Source organism: Ranitomeya imitator, chromosome 6 (assembly GCF_032444005.1).
Source record: "Ranitomeya imitator isolate aRanImi1 chromosome 6, aRanImi1.pri, whole genome shotgun sequence".
In the NCBI taxonomy this organism is placed as follows: domain Eukaryota; kingdom Metazoa; phylum Chordata; class Amphibia; order Anura; family Dendrobatidae; genus Ranitomeya; species Ranitomeya imitator.
Window position 1 is genome coordinate 547163107 of NC_091287.1, and position 18162 is coordinate 547181268.

An 18162-nucleotide genomic window follows, 5' to 3' on the forward strand; every position below is an offset into this window, starting at 1 on the left:
ACCGCCAGGGCAACGAAGGAGTGGCTTCGTAAGAAGAATTTCAAGGTCCTGGAGTGGCCTAGCCAGTCTCCAGATCTCAACCCTATAGAAAACCTTTGGAGGGAGTTGAAAGTCCGTGTTGCCAAGCGAAAAGCCAAAAACATCACTGCTCTAGAGGAGATCTGCATGGAGGAATGGGCCAACATACCAAAAACAGTGTGTGGCAACCTTGTGAAGACTTACAGAAAGCGTTTGACCTCTGTCATTGCCAACAAAGGATATATTACAAAGTATTGAGATGAAATTTTGTTTCTGACCAAATACTTATTTTCCACCATAATATGCAAATAAAATGTTAAAAAAACAGACAATATGATTTTCTGGATTTTTTTTTCTCAGTTTGTCTCCCATAGTTGAGGTCTACCTATGATGTAAATTACAGACGCCTCTCATCTTTTTAAGTGGTGGAACTTGCACTATTGGTGACTGACTAAATACTTTTTTGCCCCACTGTATCTCATAGCCATCACTCTGTCCATCTGCTCATTTCTCTCCTCTTTCTTTCTTTCTTTCTTTCTTTCTTTCTTTCTTTCTTTCTTTCTTTCTTTCTTTCTTTCTTTCTTTCTTTCCATCTTTCTTTCTTTCTTTCCATCTTTCTTTCTTTCTTTCTTTCTTTCTTTCTTTCTTTCTTTCTTTCTTTCTTTCTTTCTTTCTTTCTCTCTCTTCTCCCATACTTTCTCTTTTTTTTCTACACTGCTCAAAAAAATAAAGGGAACACTTAAACAATAGAATTTAACTACAAGTAAATCAAACTTTTGTGAAATCAAACTGTCCACTTAGGAAGCAACACTGATTGACAATCAATTTCACATGCTGTTGTGCAAATGGAATAGACAACAGATGGAAATTATTGGCAATTATCAAGACCCCCTCAATAAAGGAGTGGTTCTGCAGGTGGGGACCACAGACCACATCTCAGTACCAATGCTTTCTGGCTGATGTTTTGGTCACTTTTGGATGTTGGTTGTGCTTTCACACTCGTGGTAGTATGAGACGGACTCTACAACCCACACAAGTGGCTCAGGTAGTGCAGCTCATCCAGGATGTCACATCAATGTGAGCTGTGGCAAGAAGGTTTGTTGTGACTGTCAGCGTAGTGTCCAGAGGTTGGAGGTGCTACCAGGAGACAGGCCAATACACCAGGAGACGTGGAGGAGGCCGTAGGAGGGCAACAACCCAGCAGCAGGACCGCTACCTCAGCCTTTGTGCAAGGAAGAACAAGAGAAGCACTGCCAGAGCCCTGCAAAATGACCTCCAGCAGGCCACAAGTGTGCATGTGTCTGCACAAACGGTTAGAAACTGACTCCATGAGGATGGTCTGAGGGCCCGACATCCACAGATGGGGGTTGTGCTCACAGCCCAACACCGTGCAGGATGCATGGCATTTGCCACAGAACACCAGGATTGGCAAATTCGCCACTGGCGCCCTGTGCTCTTCACAGATGAAAGCAGGTTCACACTGAGCACATGTGACAGACGTGATAGAGTCTGGAGACGCCATGGAGTGCGAGCTGCTGCCTGCAACATCCTTCAGCATGACTAATGGTGTGGGTTGGCATTTCTTTGGAGGGCCGCACAGCTCTCCATGTGCTCACCAGAGGTAGCCCGACTGCCATTAAGTGACGAGATGAGATCCTCAGACCACTTTTGAGACCATATGCTGGTGCAGTTGGCCCAGGTTCCTCCTAATGCAGGACAATGCCAGACCTCATGTGGTTGGAGTGAGTCAGCAGTTCCTGCAAGATGAAGGCATTGTAGCTATGGACAGGCCTGCCCATTCCCCAGACCTGAATCCGAATGAGTAGATCTGGGAAATCATGTCTCGCTCCATCCACCAACATCATGTTGCACCACAGACTGACCAGGAGTTGGTGGATGCTTTAGCCTTGGCCTGGTAGGAGATCCCTCAGGAGACGATCCGCCACCTCATCAGGAGCATGCCCAGGCGTTGTACAGTAGAGAGGTCATACAGGCACGTGGAGGCCACACACACTACTGAGCATCTTTTCCTTGTCATGAGGCATTTCCACTGAAGTTGGATCAGCCTGAAATTTGATTTTGCACTTTGATTTTGAGTATCATTCCAAATCCAGACCTCCGTGAGATATTAATTTTGATTTACATTGACAATTGTTATGTTTTATTGTTCTGAACACATTCCACTATGCAATGAATAAAGATTTGCAACTGAAATATTTCATTCAGCGATATCTAGGATTTGGGATTTTAGTGTTCCCTTCATTTTTTTGAGCAGTGTATTTCCTTTTCACTTCCTCTTTTCTCTCTCTTTCTTCTTCCCCTCTCTTCTTTTTATTTCTATTTGTCTTTTTTCCTTTCTTTGTTCCTTTCTCGCTCTCTCTTTCTTTATTTTTCTCTCTATCTTTATTTCTTTCTCCCATTCTCTCTTTCACTTTCTTTCTATTTTTTTCCCCTTACTCTTTCTTTCTCACTTTTTCCCTCTCACTCTCCCTTTTCTTTATTTCCCTTTTGCTTTCTTTTTTTTCCTTTTTTCTGTCTTTATTCCTTATCTCCATTTTATTTCTCTCTTTTTGCTGTTTAGTTCTATTTCTTTCTTTTTTCTTTTTCTGCTTTTTTTCTTTCTTTATTTCTTTCTTTCTTTCTCTTTCCTCTTTTCTCCCATTCCCTTTGTCTCACTTTTTTCTATTTATTTTCCCCTTCCTCTTACTTTCTCAATTTCTCTTCCCTTCTTTCACTCTCCCTTTCTTTTTTCTCTTTTCTCCCTTGCTTTCTTTTTATCATTACTTTTTCTTTCTTTCTACCTTGCTTTCTTTTTATCATTATTTTTTCTTTCTTTATCCCTTGCTTTCTTTTTATCATTACTTTTTCTTTCTTTATCCCTTGCTTTCTTTTTATCATTACTTTTTCTTTCTTTCTCCCTTGCTTTCCTTTTTCCCATTTTTCTGTCTTTCTTTCTTATCTACATTTTTCTTTCTCTTTGCTTTTTTCTTTCTTTATCTCTTTCTTTCTTTCTTCCTTTCTTTTTTTTCTTTTTTTATCTCTTTCTTTCTTTCTTTCTTTCTCGATCCTTCCTTCCATGTCTATAATTCCTGTCTACCCAACCAAGAATATCCTATTTCTCAGCGACTTTTTGCCATCACACGGGGGTTTTGTAGAACAACATCTGCTTTTCCTGTATGTTACACACCACACAAACACTGGGGAGCTGCCGCCGTCGTCGTGTGCCGTGTTTTACCTTGTAAGCGGCTGATGTAAGGCCAGCAGTGAAGCGTGCACAGTTACAGAGATCACCGACAAGTGGAAATAGTCGAACATGACAGGGACATGGTGGTGCAAACCTCTTCTTGGGTGGAAGTGAAGACCTAAAGTGCGGCTGCTGATCAGGGGGACGGCGGAGATGTCTTTGAGCCTGAAAGAGAAGTCTACACTGGTTATACTGCATAAATGGGATTCATCTTATGGCTTCCTATTGATACCTGGCCGGATCCTCACATCCACATTCATAGTCCATAAATGGCCAGATTCTATAAAGTTCTGAGTTGCTGGGATAAGATCCTGCCCCCATAAGAATGGCCGCCATATGCTTGATGGCCTCCCATACTATGTTCTGTTATATGCTTCATATTGCTTCCACACCTCTGTAGTGATACATTATTAGACAGTAGGAATGCCTTACAATGTCTTAATACATGGCGCCATACTGTGCAAAATTGATACTAACATACAGTGACCAAACAACAGTGCCAAACATTGGCCACTGTCACACCGTATTCCAAATCCAATGCTCTAAAGTTCTTTTACCACTAATTCCTCCCCAAACAATAATGGTTCTGTACAATAACACCGCCACACAATCTCTAAATAAAAACCGACATGTAGTATAAAAATAAAATTACCATACGGGGGCTAAATAATAGGGACATTTATTTGTCACTTTCAGACAGTTGCCTCAATAATCCAAAACAGTGCCACTTTTATTCTCTACAAAAATAATATACCGCCATAAAGTGCACAAATAATACTAACATACAGTGATCAAATAACATCTGAATATGAAGTTACAAACTAAACAAGGCTATAGAGTACCACCGCTACACTCTGCAAACAAAACATAGCGTTTAATACCAGCACTGCACAATAATTAAAAAATACCTCCATACAGTGCACAAATAATGCCAATATACAATAACCACATAGTAATGCAATGAGTCATCTGCAATGAAGGCTGCAACCAGGTGTAGAAACTGAAGGCGACACATATCAGAGGGGCAACAGTTGCTTCAGCGCCCCCTAATATTTACACCCCCGGGGCTGCACTCACTGCAGGCGAGGAGTCTCCATTACTCACTGCTGCTCACTGTCTGTAAAGTGCAGGTCCAACTTCAGCTGAAAATCCACTTCACTCAAAGCATCTTCCACCTAAGAAAAGAACAAAGAGTAAATGATAGAAAACGGTCCGGTGTTACCTGTCTGCGATCTATCGGGGGATCAACAGCCATGAGGCCATCACTGCGTACAGATACATTATTGTGTTATGCAAGAGTGTCATTTGTTAAAGGGGTTGTCAGGGGGCAGTATAATAGTATTTATATCATTGTAAAAAGGAGTATTATAGGAGTTATATTCTTGTACATAGGGGCAGTATTATAGTAGTTATATTCTTGTACATAGGGGCAGTATTATAGTAGTTATATTCTTGTACATAGGAGCAGTATTATAGTAGTTATATTCTTGTACATAGGAGCAGTATTATAGTAGTGATATTCTTGTACATAGGAGCAGTATTATAGTAGTTATATACTTGTATATTGGGGCAGTATTATAGTAGTTATATTCTTGTACATAGGAGCAGTATTATTGTAGTTATATTCTTGTACATAGGAGCAGTATTATAGTAGTTATATTCCTGTACATAGGAGCAGTATTATAGTAGTTATATTCTTGTACATAGGAGCAGTATTATAGTAGTTGTATTCTTGTACATAGGAGCAGTATTATAGTAGTTATATACTTGTATATTGGGGCAGTATTATAGCAGTTATATTCTTGCACATAGGAGCAGTATTATAGTAGTTATATTCTTGTACATAGGAGCAGTATTATAGTAGTTATATTCTTGTATATAGGGACAGTATTATTGTAGTTATATTCTTGTAGATAGGGGCAGTATTGTAGTAGTTATATTCTTGTACATAGGAGCAGTATTATAGTAGTTATATTCTTGTACATAGGGGCAGTATTATAGTAGTTATATTTTTGTACATCGGGGCACTATTATAGTAGTTATATTCTTGTACATAGAGGCAGTATTATAGTAGTTATATTCCTGTACATAGGGGCAGTATTATAGTAGTTATATTCTTGCACATAGGAGCAGTATTATAGTAGTTATATTCTTGTACATAGGGGCAGTATTATATTAGTTATATTCTTGTACATAGGAGCAGTATTATAGTAGTTATATTCTTGTACATAGGAGCAGTATTATTGTAGTTATATTCTTGTACATAGGAGCAGTATTATAGTAGTTATATTCATGTACATAGGGGCAGTATTATAGTAGTAATTTTCCTGTACATAGGAGCAGTATTATAGTAGTTTTATTCTTGTACATAGGAGCAGTATTATAGTAGTTATATTCTTGTACATAGGGGCAGTATTATAGTAGTTATATTCTTGTACATAGGAGCAGTATTATAGTAGTTATATTCTTGTACATAGGAGCAGTATTATAGTAGTTATATTCTTGTACATAAGGGCAGTACTATAGTAGTTATATTCTTGTACATAGAAGCAGTATTATAGTAGTTATATTCTTGTACATAAGGGCAGTATTATAGAAGTTCTATTCTTGTTCATAGGTTTAGGCAAGTCCACAGAACACAATGGTATTATGTATATATACACGTGCCAGTGTAGGTAATAATAAATATGAATAACCTTGTGAAAGTGACCAGTGCGCTGTGGAAGGTTTAGTGGGAATCTCACTTAACAAGGGATAGGTACAACCATAACCAGTATATAGATAAAAGTAAGATATAACACCAGACAGGGGGTATATGTAGAAAACGCCTTTATTAGATACAGATGGCGAATAAATGTATATTTTTAAATACTCATAAAAAGTGCGCACAAGGATAAAAATATATTACAAACAATGACCACAATATATAACAATTATTAAAAAAAAATATATATAAAAAAATATAAAAAAATGGACAATTTGAAAAGACTAGCTGACCCCAACGGTATCTTCATATAAAACCGAGGGTGTGCTCCCACACAAAGTATATAACTAGACAAATATCAATATATATTTATTATAAACAATGGTAAAAAGTGCGGAATAAGATGAGTAACAAAACCATCCGTGTGTATATGTACCAGACTGCACAGACCAAAGTGCAATGTGCAAAAAATATATAACAAAAAATAAATATATGAATCTAGGAGTAAAAGTGGCACCACTATATCAAGTGATGAACAATACTGAAGTGCAAAAAATATGTGCAAAATTATAACCAAGACAGGTGATAAAACAATCACACAAAACGAACTATCTGGTCTCACTACCTGCCACAATGTAGGCAAATCAGATAATGAAAAGTGCCAAAGTGCAATAAAGCCAAATATGGCAAAGAAGGTGCAATATGATATATATCTAATTGATACGAGCAAACTCGCTGCTGACTCTCTATTCAGGTGGAGGCAAAGAACGTCACTCACATCCGCATATGGCCAAGAGAACCGCAACCACCTCAATATCTTAGCGTGAAAAATCACAAGGGGAGCACACTATACCTCAATTACTTAGACCGGAACAGTGGGGTCAGCCAGGTCCTCATACGAACGCGCCCATACGAATGGTGTTTGATCACCTGTCTTGGTTATAATTTTGCACATATTTTTTGCACTTCAGTATTGTTCATCACTTGGTATAGTGGTGCCACTTTTACTCCTAGATTCATATATTTATTTTTTGTTATATATTTTTTGCACATTGCACTTTGGTCTGTGCAGTCTGGTACATATACACACGGATGGTTTTGTTACTCATCTTATTCCGCACTTTTTACCATTGTTTATAATAAATATATATTGTTATTTGTCTAGTTATATACTTTGTGTGGGAGCACACGCTCGGTTTTATATGAAGATACCGTTGGGGTCAGCTAGTCTTTTCAAATTGTCCATTTTTTTATATTTTTTTATATATATTTTTTTTAATAATTGTTATATATTGTGGTCATTGTTTGTAATATATTTTTGTCCTTGTGCGCACTTTTTATGAGTATTTAAAAATATACATTTATTCGCCATCTGTATCTAATAAAGGCGTTTTCTACATATACCCCCTGTCTGGTGTTATATCTTACTTTTATCTATATACTGGTTATGGTTGTACTTATCTCTTGTTCATAGGTGTAGTATTATAGTAGTTATATTCTTGTTTATAGGAGCAGTATTATAGTAGTTATATTCTTGTACAAAGGAGCAGTATTATAGTAGTTATATTCTTGTACATAGGGAGCAGTATTATAGTAGTTATATTCTTGTTTATAGGAGCAGTATTATAGTAGTTATATTCTTGTACATAGGAGCTGTATTATAGTAGTTATATTCTTGTACATAGGAGCGGTATTATAGTAGTTATATTCTTGTACATAGGGGCAGTATTATAGTAGTTATATTCCTGAACATAGGGGCAGTATTATAGTAGTTATATTCTTGTACATAGGAGCAGTATTATAGTAGTTATATTCCTGAACATAGGGGCAGTATTATAGTAGTTATATTCTTGTATATAGGAGCAGTATTATAGTAGTTATATTCTTGTACATAGGGGCAGTATTATAGTAGTTATATTCTTGTACATAGGTGCAGTATTATAGTAGTTATATTCCTGAACATAGGGGCAGTATTATAGTAGTTATATTCTTGTACATAGGGGCAGTATTATAGTAGTTATATTCTTGTACATAGGAGCAGTATTATAGTAGTTATATTCTTGTACATAGAGGGCAGTATTATAGTAGTTATATTCTTGTACATAGGGGCAGTATTACAGTAGTTATATTCCTGAACATAGGGGCAGTATTATAGTAGTTATATTCTTGTACATAGGAGCAGTATTATAGTAGTTATATTCTTGTACATAGGGGCAGTATTATAGTAGTTATATTCTTGTACATAGGGGCAGTATTATAGTAGTTATATTCTTGTACATAGGAGCAGTATTATAGTAGTTATATTCTTGTACATAGGAGCAGTATTATAGTAGTTATATTCTTGTACATAGGGGCTCTATTATAGTAGTTATATTCTTGTATATAGGAGCAGTATTATAGTAGTTATATTCTTGTATATAGGAGCAGTATTATAGTAGTTATATTCTTGTACATAGGGGCAGTATTATAGTAGTTATATTCCTGAACATAGGGGCAGTATTATAGTAGTTATATTCTTGTACATAGGGGCAGTATTATAGTAGTTATATTCCTGAACATAGGGGCAGTATTATAGTAGTTATATTCTTGTATATAGGAGCAGTATTATAGTAGTTATATTCTTGTACATAGGAGCGGTATTATAGTAGTTATATTCTTGTACATAGGGGCAGTATTATAGTAGTTATATTCCTGAACATAGGGGCAGTATTATAGTAGTTATATTCTTGTATATAGGAGCAGTATTATAGTAGTTATATTCTTGTATATAGGGGCAGTATTATAGTAGTTATATTCTTGTACATAGGAGCAGTATTATAGTAGTTATATTCCTGAACATAGGGGCAGTATTATAGTAGTTATATTCTTGTACATAGGAGCAGTATTATAGTAGTTATATTCTTGTACATAGGGGCAGTATTATAGTAGTCATATTCTTGTACATAGGAGCAGTATTATAGTAGTTATATTCTTGTACATAGAGGGCAGTATTATAGTAGTTATATTCTTGTACATAGGGGCAGTATTACAGTAGTTATATTCCTGAACATAGGGGCAGTATTATAGTAGTTATATTCTTGTACATAGGAGCAGTATTATAGTAGTTATATTCTTGTACATAGGGGCAGTATTATAGTAGTTATATTCTTGTACATAGGAGCAGTATTATAGTAGTTATATTCTTGTACATAGGAGCAGTATTATAGTAGTTATATTCTTGTACATAGGAGCAGTATTATAGTAGTTATATTCTTGTACATAGGGGCTGTATTATAGTAGTTATATTCTTGTATATAGGAGCAGTATTATAGTAGTTATATTCTTGTATATAGGAGCAGTATTATAGTAGTTATATTCTTGTACATAGGGGCAGTATTATAGTAGTTATATTCTTGTACATAGGGGGCAGTATTATAGTAGTTATATTCTTGCATATAGGTGCAGTATAATAATAGTTATATTCTTGTATATAGGAGCAGTATTATAGTAGTTATATTCTTGTATATAGGAGCAGTATTATAGTAGTTATATTCTTATACATAAGGAGCAGTATTATAGTAGCTTTATTCTTGTACATAGGAGCAGTATTATAGTAGTTATATTCTTGTACATAGGGGCAGTATTATAGTAGTTATATTCTTGTACATAGGAGCAGTATTATAGTAGTTATATTCTTGTATATAGGAGCAGTATTATAGTAGTTATATTCTTGTATATTGGGGCAGTATTATAGCAGTTATATTCTTGCACATAGGGGCAGTATTATAGTAGTTATATTCTTGTACATAGGAGCAGTATTATAGTAGTTATATTCTTGTACATAGGAGCAGTATTATAGTAGTTATATTCTTGTACATAGGAGCAGTATTATAGTAGTTATATTCTTGTATATAGGAGCAGTATTATAGTAGTTATATTCTTGTATATTGGGGCAGTATTATAGCAGTTATATTCTTGCACATAGGGGCAGTATTATAGTAGTTATATTCTTGTACATAGGAGCAGTATTATAGTAGTTATATTCTTGTACACAGGAGCAGTATTATAGTAGTTATATTCTTGTACATAGGGGCAGTATTATAGTAGTTATATTCTTATACATAAGGAGCAGTATTATAGTAGCTTTATTCTTGTACATAGGAGCAGTATTATAGTAGTTATATTCTTGTACATCGGAGCAGTATTATAGTAGTTATATTCTTGTACATGGGGCAGTATTATAGTAGTTATATTCTTGTACATAGGGGCAGTATTATAGTAGTTATATTCTTGTACATAGGAGCAGTATTATAGTAGTTATATTCTTGTACATAGGGGGCAGTATTATAGCAGTTATATTCTGTATATATAGGAGCAGTATTATAGTAGCTTTATTCTTGTACATAGGAGCAGTATTATAGTAGTTATATTCTTGTACATAGGGGGCAATATTATAAAAGTTTTTTTTTCTCAAATCCGTACAATAGATACTTAGCATATCCTGAATGTGTGAACACTTTTGTATATGTTATACATACATTCTGTTTGGGACTATATTATTAGAGGTGCACTTTTTACATTACATACTTCTATTTTTGCATATAGAGTCAAAAATATTGCTCTTCCTTTTACAATCTGCAGTGTTTTTAGTGATATTCTTGTACATATAGTAGCAGTATTTCAGGTTTGTATTCTTATTCACATAAACAGTGTTATAATAGCAATAATCTTGTACATAGTGATCAGTTACCCAGTGACTTTTTCACTATTTTCATTTCTTTTCATAGTGAACTGATTTGCTTTGCTCCAGTCTGTCCTCCGTACTGTCTGTCCCAATGTATCACACATATTTATGATATACTAACCCTTTCTCCATCCAGGAATAAGTGCACCTTGAATATCATGACATCATTAATATCAATGTCTTCATTTCTATACAGTATCTGGAATACACGACTGTACACAACATCATCGTAGACACATGGGGAATATTCTCCAGGGTCATCTGCAAGACAGTAAAAAGAAGAATTGGATCCAAAAGTACTACATTAACCTTATGTGAAGTTATTAAAGAAAATGGATTTTATTAGGGCAGAATAAGTAAAACCTTTTATCTATTGATAACATTCGCAAACATTCATCAACTCTAGGGATGGGAATGATTCAGAGCTTTCACCAGAACAGGCATACATCCTCACACACATGATAACTGATTTATACTAGCGCATGGCCGAGCGGCCATGCGAACCTTTTATAGCTGCAGCTCTCAGGACCTTCCTAATGGACCAATAGGAGCTGCTACAGGGCCTGAGCATGTGACCCCCGACCTCCAATGAGAGGTCTTCCCTTGGGCATGCTCAGAAGGAGAAAAGCAGGACTTTGTCCCAGGAGTGCCTGCTCGCCGCTGAACTGTATTGGCTATAATGGCTGAACCTGGAAGGACAGCAGGAACCAAATGTGCAGTATCTGTCCGAGCCAGGCGCTGGGACCGACATCTCTGCTGAGCAGGCTCCACAGCGACCGGAGGAGAATGAGAGACCGCAGCAGAGGTGGTTCGAGATTCCCCCTGTGCAGCGGTGGGAACTCGACACCTAACACTAGGATATCTCCGATACAAGGCAGAGTAGAAGTTAACTTGCTCTGACTTATCCAGGTTCAGTCTTTTTCTAATTATTGGACTTGGGAGTCGTAGACTTTACATCATGGTCAAGGTCGGAATGAGAATTTTCATCCATTCAAAAAGTCAAGAGAGTGGAGATAAAGGATTAAAGTGATTATCTATAGGAAATCATTGGAGCAGTGGTTTACATGGGTGACCAATGCTCCATTCAAATTAGACACATCAGAGTCATGGAGGTCCCAGCGGTGGGACCCCCAATGATCACCAAGTTATCTACTATCATATGGATGGGTAACCTCTTCCTAAATTGTGACAACCCCACTTCAGATTTTTTTTGCCAGTGTGAGAACATGTACGGATGGAAGCAGCTAATGTCACTGAGACAACTTATTCCTGGGTAACCGATGTCACTATGGATCAAGTTAAAGGGGCTGTTAACTATTGGACTATCCATTCTAAAAAAAAACTTTAAAACAAAGACCAAAATGAAGAAACAATGCTTACCACCGCCAATGCTGTGTCTCAGTAGTCACATGACATTGCTATGTCATGTGACCACTGCAGTCAATCAGTGGATTCTGATCGGCTGCAGCCTTTCAGTATTTTTCTAGAGGAAGTCTACTAAGAAGGAATAGTGTGGAGTGCATCCGATCAACGGCAAATACACCTTCAACTTAGTAGGGGCAGTGCTGGTCCGGGAGTTAAGTATTATATTGATTTTATTCAGTTTGGTGTTAGCGAGGTGTAAAGAAGGGTTGGTCATTTCTGTGTTTTTATTTTTTATTTTGTTAACAAAGTCACATAGTATCCTGCTGCTGAGACCTCCATCGATCATGACGAGTAAACTGTGAAGGTATCTGCCAGCACATAAGTCATTTCTCTGCAGCACCCCCACAGGGGAAATTCGGTATTACTGTCTATGTAAAGCTGGGACATGCCGAGTCCTCCAGAGAATGAGAGACAATTTTAGTAGCTATGCGAGTAGATGAGATTCCAAAATGGAGCATCATTTACTTCTCATAGTTACCTGATAGGGTATTTGCAACTGTTTCCTTCTAAGTGACACCATCCCTTTAATCATCATCTACCAACTCAATGAGAGAATGGTCAATATGAAAATTAGTGACTTACTCTACCTATTCCAAGAAGGGGATACAATTGGCTTTATCGTTCTTTCCGCATCCAATCGGACATGTGCTTGAATGACTAATAATGATGGATGACACAACCGTACATTCACATATTACTATTACATGCCACCGGCATTACATGCAAGCCAGGGAGATCCAAACATGCAGATGCATGGCACTGGGGGACTTAAGGCTGATCAGATGAATGATTGTCCACCCAACTGCTTTTATGACTAACATTAGGGAGCAAGGTCGGCCAAGAAGGGACACCTTCTCAAAACGCTATCATGGGCATCAAGAGACCTTGCTTGGCCCTAGGAACTTTTCGACAGTCAGCGTCTGATAGACTTTGAGTCCATCCACAGTGATTGTCTTTCCCGTGGCTGCACTTCGAGAGAGCTTTGATTGCCCAAGTGAGGCATAAAGTGATTTAGTGTACGACTGGCACATCGATGATAATCCATCAGTATGTGGCCCGACTCCAAAAACTGCATAAGCATATCGCATTTATGAACAGCATGTGTTTGCCCAAATCCTGCTGCATCAAAAAGGTCTACAAAAGACAGTTACATCATTGCATATATTTTATAAAGCACTAAATGCAGGACTTTATTCAGCTTTTCTCCTTTTTTTTAATCAGTTATATATAAATTAAAAGAAACTTTGATCATTTACTGTGACTGAGACTTGTCAGAAGGTGTCATCGTTGGGTACATGTGCTCCACTGGCCACTAGAAGAAAGGGGCTTCAGTACCTGTTCTCTAAGTACCATGCTCAGACTTTGACTTTGGATTTCTCAGTCTGTTGTTGGAATCTCCCGTTAATTATGATTATACTATAATGTGAATATGGTCCCATTGCAATGGGAGATCTCTGAGCAGGGCTGGCCGTTGTTTCCTTTTCTTTTTCTTGTCTCCAGTAATCTGTGCTTCATACATGGATGGACGCATTGCAGGACCTTTTTTCTAAGTACCATGCTCAGACTTTGACTTTGGATTTCTCAGTCTGTTGTTGGAATCTCCCATCAATTATAATTATACTATAACTAGCTATTGAACCCGTTCTACGCCCGGGTGGCGAGCATTTATATTGGTATATGGTCTCCATCCTGGTATGTGCTGCTCCATCCTGCGTCCCCATCCTGTCATGTGCTGCTCCCATCCTGCGCCCCCATCCTGTCATGTGCTGCTCCATCCTGCATCCCCATCCTGACATGTGCTGCTCCATCCTGCATCCCCATCCTGTCATGTGCTGCTCCATCCTGCGCCCCCATTCTGTCATGTGCTGCTCCATCCTGCATCCCCATCCTGTCATGTGCTGCTCCCATCCTGCGCCCCTGTTCTGTCATGTGCTGCTCCCATCCTGCGCCCCCGTTCTGCCATGTGCTGCTCCCATCCTGCGCCTCCATTCTGTCATTTGCTGCTCCCATCCTGTCATGTGCTGCTCCCATCCTGCGCCCCCGTTCTGTCATGTGCTGCTCCCATCCTGCGCCCCCGTTCTGTCATGTGCTGCTCCCATCCTGCTCCCCCATCCTGTCATGTGCTGCTCCATCCTGCGCCCGTTCTGTCATGTGCTGCTCCCAACCTGCGCCCGTTCTGTCATGTGCTGCTGCCATCCTGCGCCCGTTCTGTCATGTGCTGCTCCCATCCTGCGCCCGTTCTGTCATGTGCTGCTGCCATCCTGCGCCCGTTCTGTCATGTGCTGCTCCCATCCTGCGCCCGTTCTGTCATGTGCTGCTGCCATCCTGCGCCCGTTCTGTCATGTGCTGCTGCCATCCTGCGCCCGTTCTGTCATGTGCTGCTCCCATCCTGCTCCCCTGTTCTGTCATGTGCTGCTCCCATCCTGCGCCCGTTCTGTCATGTGCTGCTGCCATCCTGCGCCCATTCTGTCATGTGCTGCTGCCATCCTGCGCCCGTTCTGTCATGTGCTGCTGCCATCCTGCGCCCGTTCTGTCATGTGCTGCTGCCATCATGCGCCCGTTCTGTCATGTGGTACTGCCATCCTGCGCCCGTTCTGTCATGTGCTGCTGCCATCATGCACCCGTTCTGTCATGTGCTGCTCCCATCCAGCGCCATCATTGTATTATATGCCCCCCATAAGAAGCTCCAGTGTGTATGCCCCCGTATGCTGCTGCCATATAAAAAAAAAAAAAATACCATACTCACCTATCGTCCGGCTCCACTGCAGGTTTGTCTTCAAGAAAATGGCGCCGGAAAGCGCGGACTGCGCAGTCACCGATTCCGGCAGCAGGAATCGGCGCCTGCGCAGTCCGCGCTTTCCGGCGCCATTTTCTTGAAGACACACTCCGGCTCCACTGCCTGTGACTGGTAAGTCAGAGGGCGGCGCCGGCGCGCATTAAGCGCGTCATCGCGCCCTCTGAACTGTCACAGCAGAGGAGCCGGGAGACGGAGCCGCACGCAGCGCTGGAACGGGGAAAGGTGAATATACTTACCCTCCTGGCGGTCCCTGACTCTCCGGTGGAGATCGCGGAATGCGTTCAGTGCTTACGCATACCGCGATCTCCTGGGAGCGTCACTCTGTGGGGGCCAGACTGCGTCGGCGCTTGCGCCTGGCAAGTCTATAAAGGCTTCGGACAGAGTGACGCTCCCAGCGTTATATTATAGATGTGAATATGGTCCCATTGCAATGGGAGATCTCTGAGCAGGGCTGGCCGTTGTTTCCTTTTCTTTTTCTTGTCTCCAGTAATCTGTGCTTCATACATGGATGGACACATTGCAGGACCTTTTCTCTAAGTACCATGCTCAGACTTTGACTTTGGATTTCTCAGTCTGTTGTTGGAATCTCCCGTTAATTGTAAAGATACTATAATGTGAATATGGTCCCATTGCAATGTGAGATCTCTGAGCAGGGCCGGCCTGTGTTTCCTTTTCTTTTTCTTGTCTCCAGTAATCTGTGCTTCATACATGGATGGACACATTGCAGGACCTTTTCTCTAAGCACCATGCCCTGATTTTGACTTTCTTTGGATCTCTCAGTCTGTTGTTGTTATCTCCCAATAATCGCAATGATACTATAATGTGCATATGGTTGCATTGTAGTGACTGGGAGAGCTGGCCTTTGATACTTTTTCCAGTCTCTGGTATTGTGTGCTGTCATACATGGACGGACACATTGCAAGACCTTTTCTCTATGCACCATGCCCATTTACCTTCTCACTATGATACCGATGTTTAGATTTTTAAGTCTGTCGTCGAAATCTTCCACTGGCTACAAATATACCATCATGTGAATATGGTCCTATTGCAATAATTGGGAGATATCTAAGCAGGGCTGGCTGGCTGTTCTTCGGATGATGCCCTTCACTGTCCCCTTTTATCTACCCACTTTTATAAATGTTAGCTGCCATACAAGTTACAAGTAACCATGAAATTGTTTATTTTTTCAGTTGTCTGAATCACAAGACTTTACAATGCTGAATAATAGGATATTGCAGAGTATTTTTTTTTCATTTTTTAAGATAACAAAAAGAGGCTTAATATGCTTTTTTAATATGGAAAAAGGAGAACAAAATGGAGGTAAAACATGGTTCCTTTCACTTCTATGGGTGTCTTAATTTGGCTTGGTGAAAAATGGAGTAGTAACGCAGCTTAAAGCCTAAGGCTGATCCGTCGTCTTCTCTATGGCTCTCTGTTAACCTGAACAGCACACCAAGTGGTGAAAAACGGTATTGCAATTACAAAAAAAAAAAACAATTATGGCATCATGTATAAAAGTGTCTACCATTAGGTTTACACAAATTTAGGTTAGCACCTCAATTTCTTAAGAATCAAGTTCAATACATTAACACAACATGCTAGGAAAAATCTTGACCTTCACCTACAGATCAAATCCACTGGGTGGCCACACATAGACACATGTAGAATATACATTTCCCAACAGAGTATCTTGAAATCAAGTTATTTTCGTAAAACCGGTAAATCACTCACTATGTTGCTCCTATACTGATATCTCATATGATCCTACATTATAAATTACAGCTTACATTTATATACAGTTTTTCTTTATCACATGTCCAGTGATACAGTACCTGTTTGACCCACAAGTGAGGCCATCAGTTTGTGAGGCGTTCTTGATGATACTTTTAATGTAGCTCTTATATGATAATACCTGTGTAAAAAAAAAACAGGATTTTTTTTAGATGTTTAAAGTAGTAAAAATAGCAAATAACGAAAAAAAAAAATCAGGATTTACAATGATATTTTCAAGTTATTAAATTGCTTTAATTATTTGGACAGCATTAACATAAGCAAGTTTGCAATGGACTTGCCTTGTCTTTCAGCTGCCAGTTTCCTGTAATAAAAGCATTTATCTTTCATAGTGTAGAGAAGGTTTTGCAAGGAGTTCAGCCACTAGAGACTGTCCAGACCCTGGTCAGGTGTGCGCAGTAGTTACAGTATATTCCAGGAAAGGAGTTAACTCCTAACATACTAGTCAGTTCGAGTTAACTCCTAACATACTAGTCAGTTCTTTCCAGCCCTTTCATTTCTATACAGCAATTAGCTGATCACCTTCCTCCCACGCCCACTCAGCGTCTGTTATTAATCTTGCAAAATTACAAGCTCCCAATTTATTGCATCTTTCAGACCAGTACTCCTACTCATGGCTCTCACTATACTGAGGCATGTGTTTTTTTTTTTTTTCAAATGCTCTGTCATTTCTAGGTGTAAATATATTGATGGCAGTGTACACTCCAGAACAAACCACTGATAGCTGAATGAGAACTTGTGCTGAGTTTTATTCTGTAGATAATTGCAAAAAAAAGAATTAAAAGCAACACAAAAAAACAAAAAACAAAATTAGGGTGCAAAGCCCTCCAGGCATGTACCAAACCTTGTCATAGGAGTCCAAACATCAGAGGCAGCACACCATAGAAGTTTTTAAAGGTGCTAAATTTAATAGCCCATTGCGGCAAAGTTTCGGCCCGTGGAGAGATTGAGAAAGGCTCTCCACGGGCCGAAACGTTGCCGCAATGGGCTATTAAATTTAACATGTAGATAATACAATAAAACAATCTATAAAACATAGACATTAGTTAGTTAATACTGTGCCAGGAGAACTATATAGTTAAAAAATATATTGCTGCAACAATTAATCATGAGTACAATCAGCACTTACCCTCTCTGGAACAAGTCAACATTGTGGAATTTGTGAAGTTCTACCAAAAACTCTAAAGTCCCCTGTACTTCAGACATGGTATTTTAAGGTCATCCCCTATAAAAAAAAAAAAAAAAAAGAAGTCAAATTTTTGATTCAGCAAAAAAAAATCCTGTGAAATATATAAGTACTAGCTGAAGAGCCCGGCGTTGCCTGGGCATAGTAAATATCTGTGGTTAGTTATAGCACGTCACTTCTCTTATTTTCCCATCACGCCTCTCATTTTCCCAATCACATCTTTAATTTTCCCCCTCACATCTCTCATTTTCTCCCTCACACCTCTCATTTTCTC

General features: G+C 39.0%; 1 protein-coding gene across 2 annotated transcripts in view; it reads right to left on the reverse strand.

Moving 5' to 3' along the window:
* Positions 1-18162, reverse strand: part of FAM135B (family with sequence similarity 135 member B) — a 269797-nt gene that overhangs the window by 82601 nt on the left and 169034 nt on the right. For both annotated transcript variants that reach the window (XM_069731950.1, XM_069731951.1), the window contains exons 2-6: positions 17832-17927; positions 16744-16823; positions 10811-10950; positions 4367-4437; positions 3254-3427 (exon numbers count right to left, since the gene is read on the reverse strand). In XM_069731950.1, coding sequence (XP_069588051.1) covers positions 3254-3427; positions 4367-4437; positions 10811-10950; positions 16744-16823; positions 17832-17908 — 542 coding nt within the window. In that variant the 5' untranslated portion in view covers positions 17909-17927. The remainder of the gene's footprint in view (positions 1-3253; positions 3428-4366; positions 4438-10810; positions 10951-16743; positions 16824-17831; positions 17928-18162) is intronic.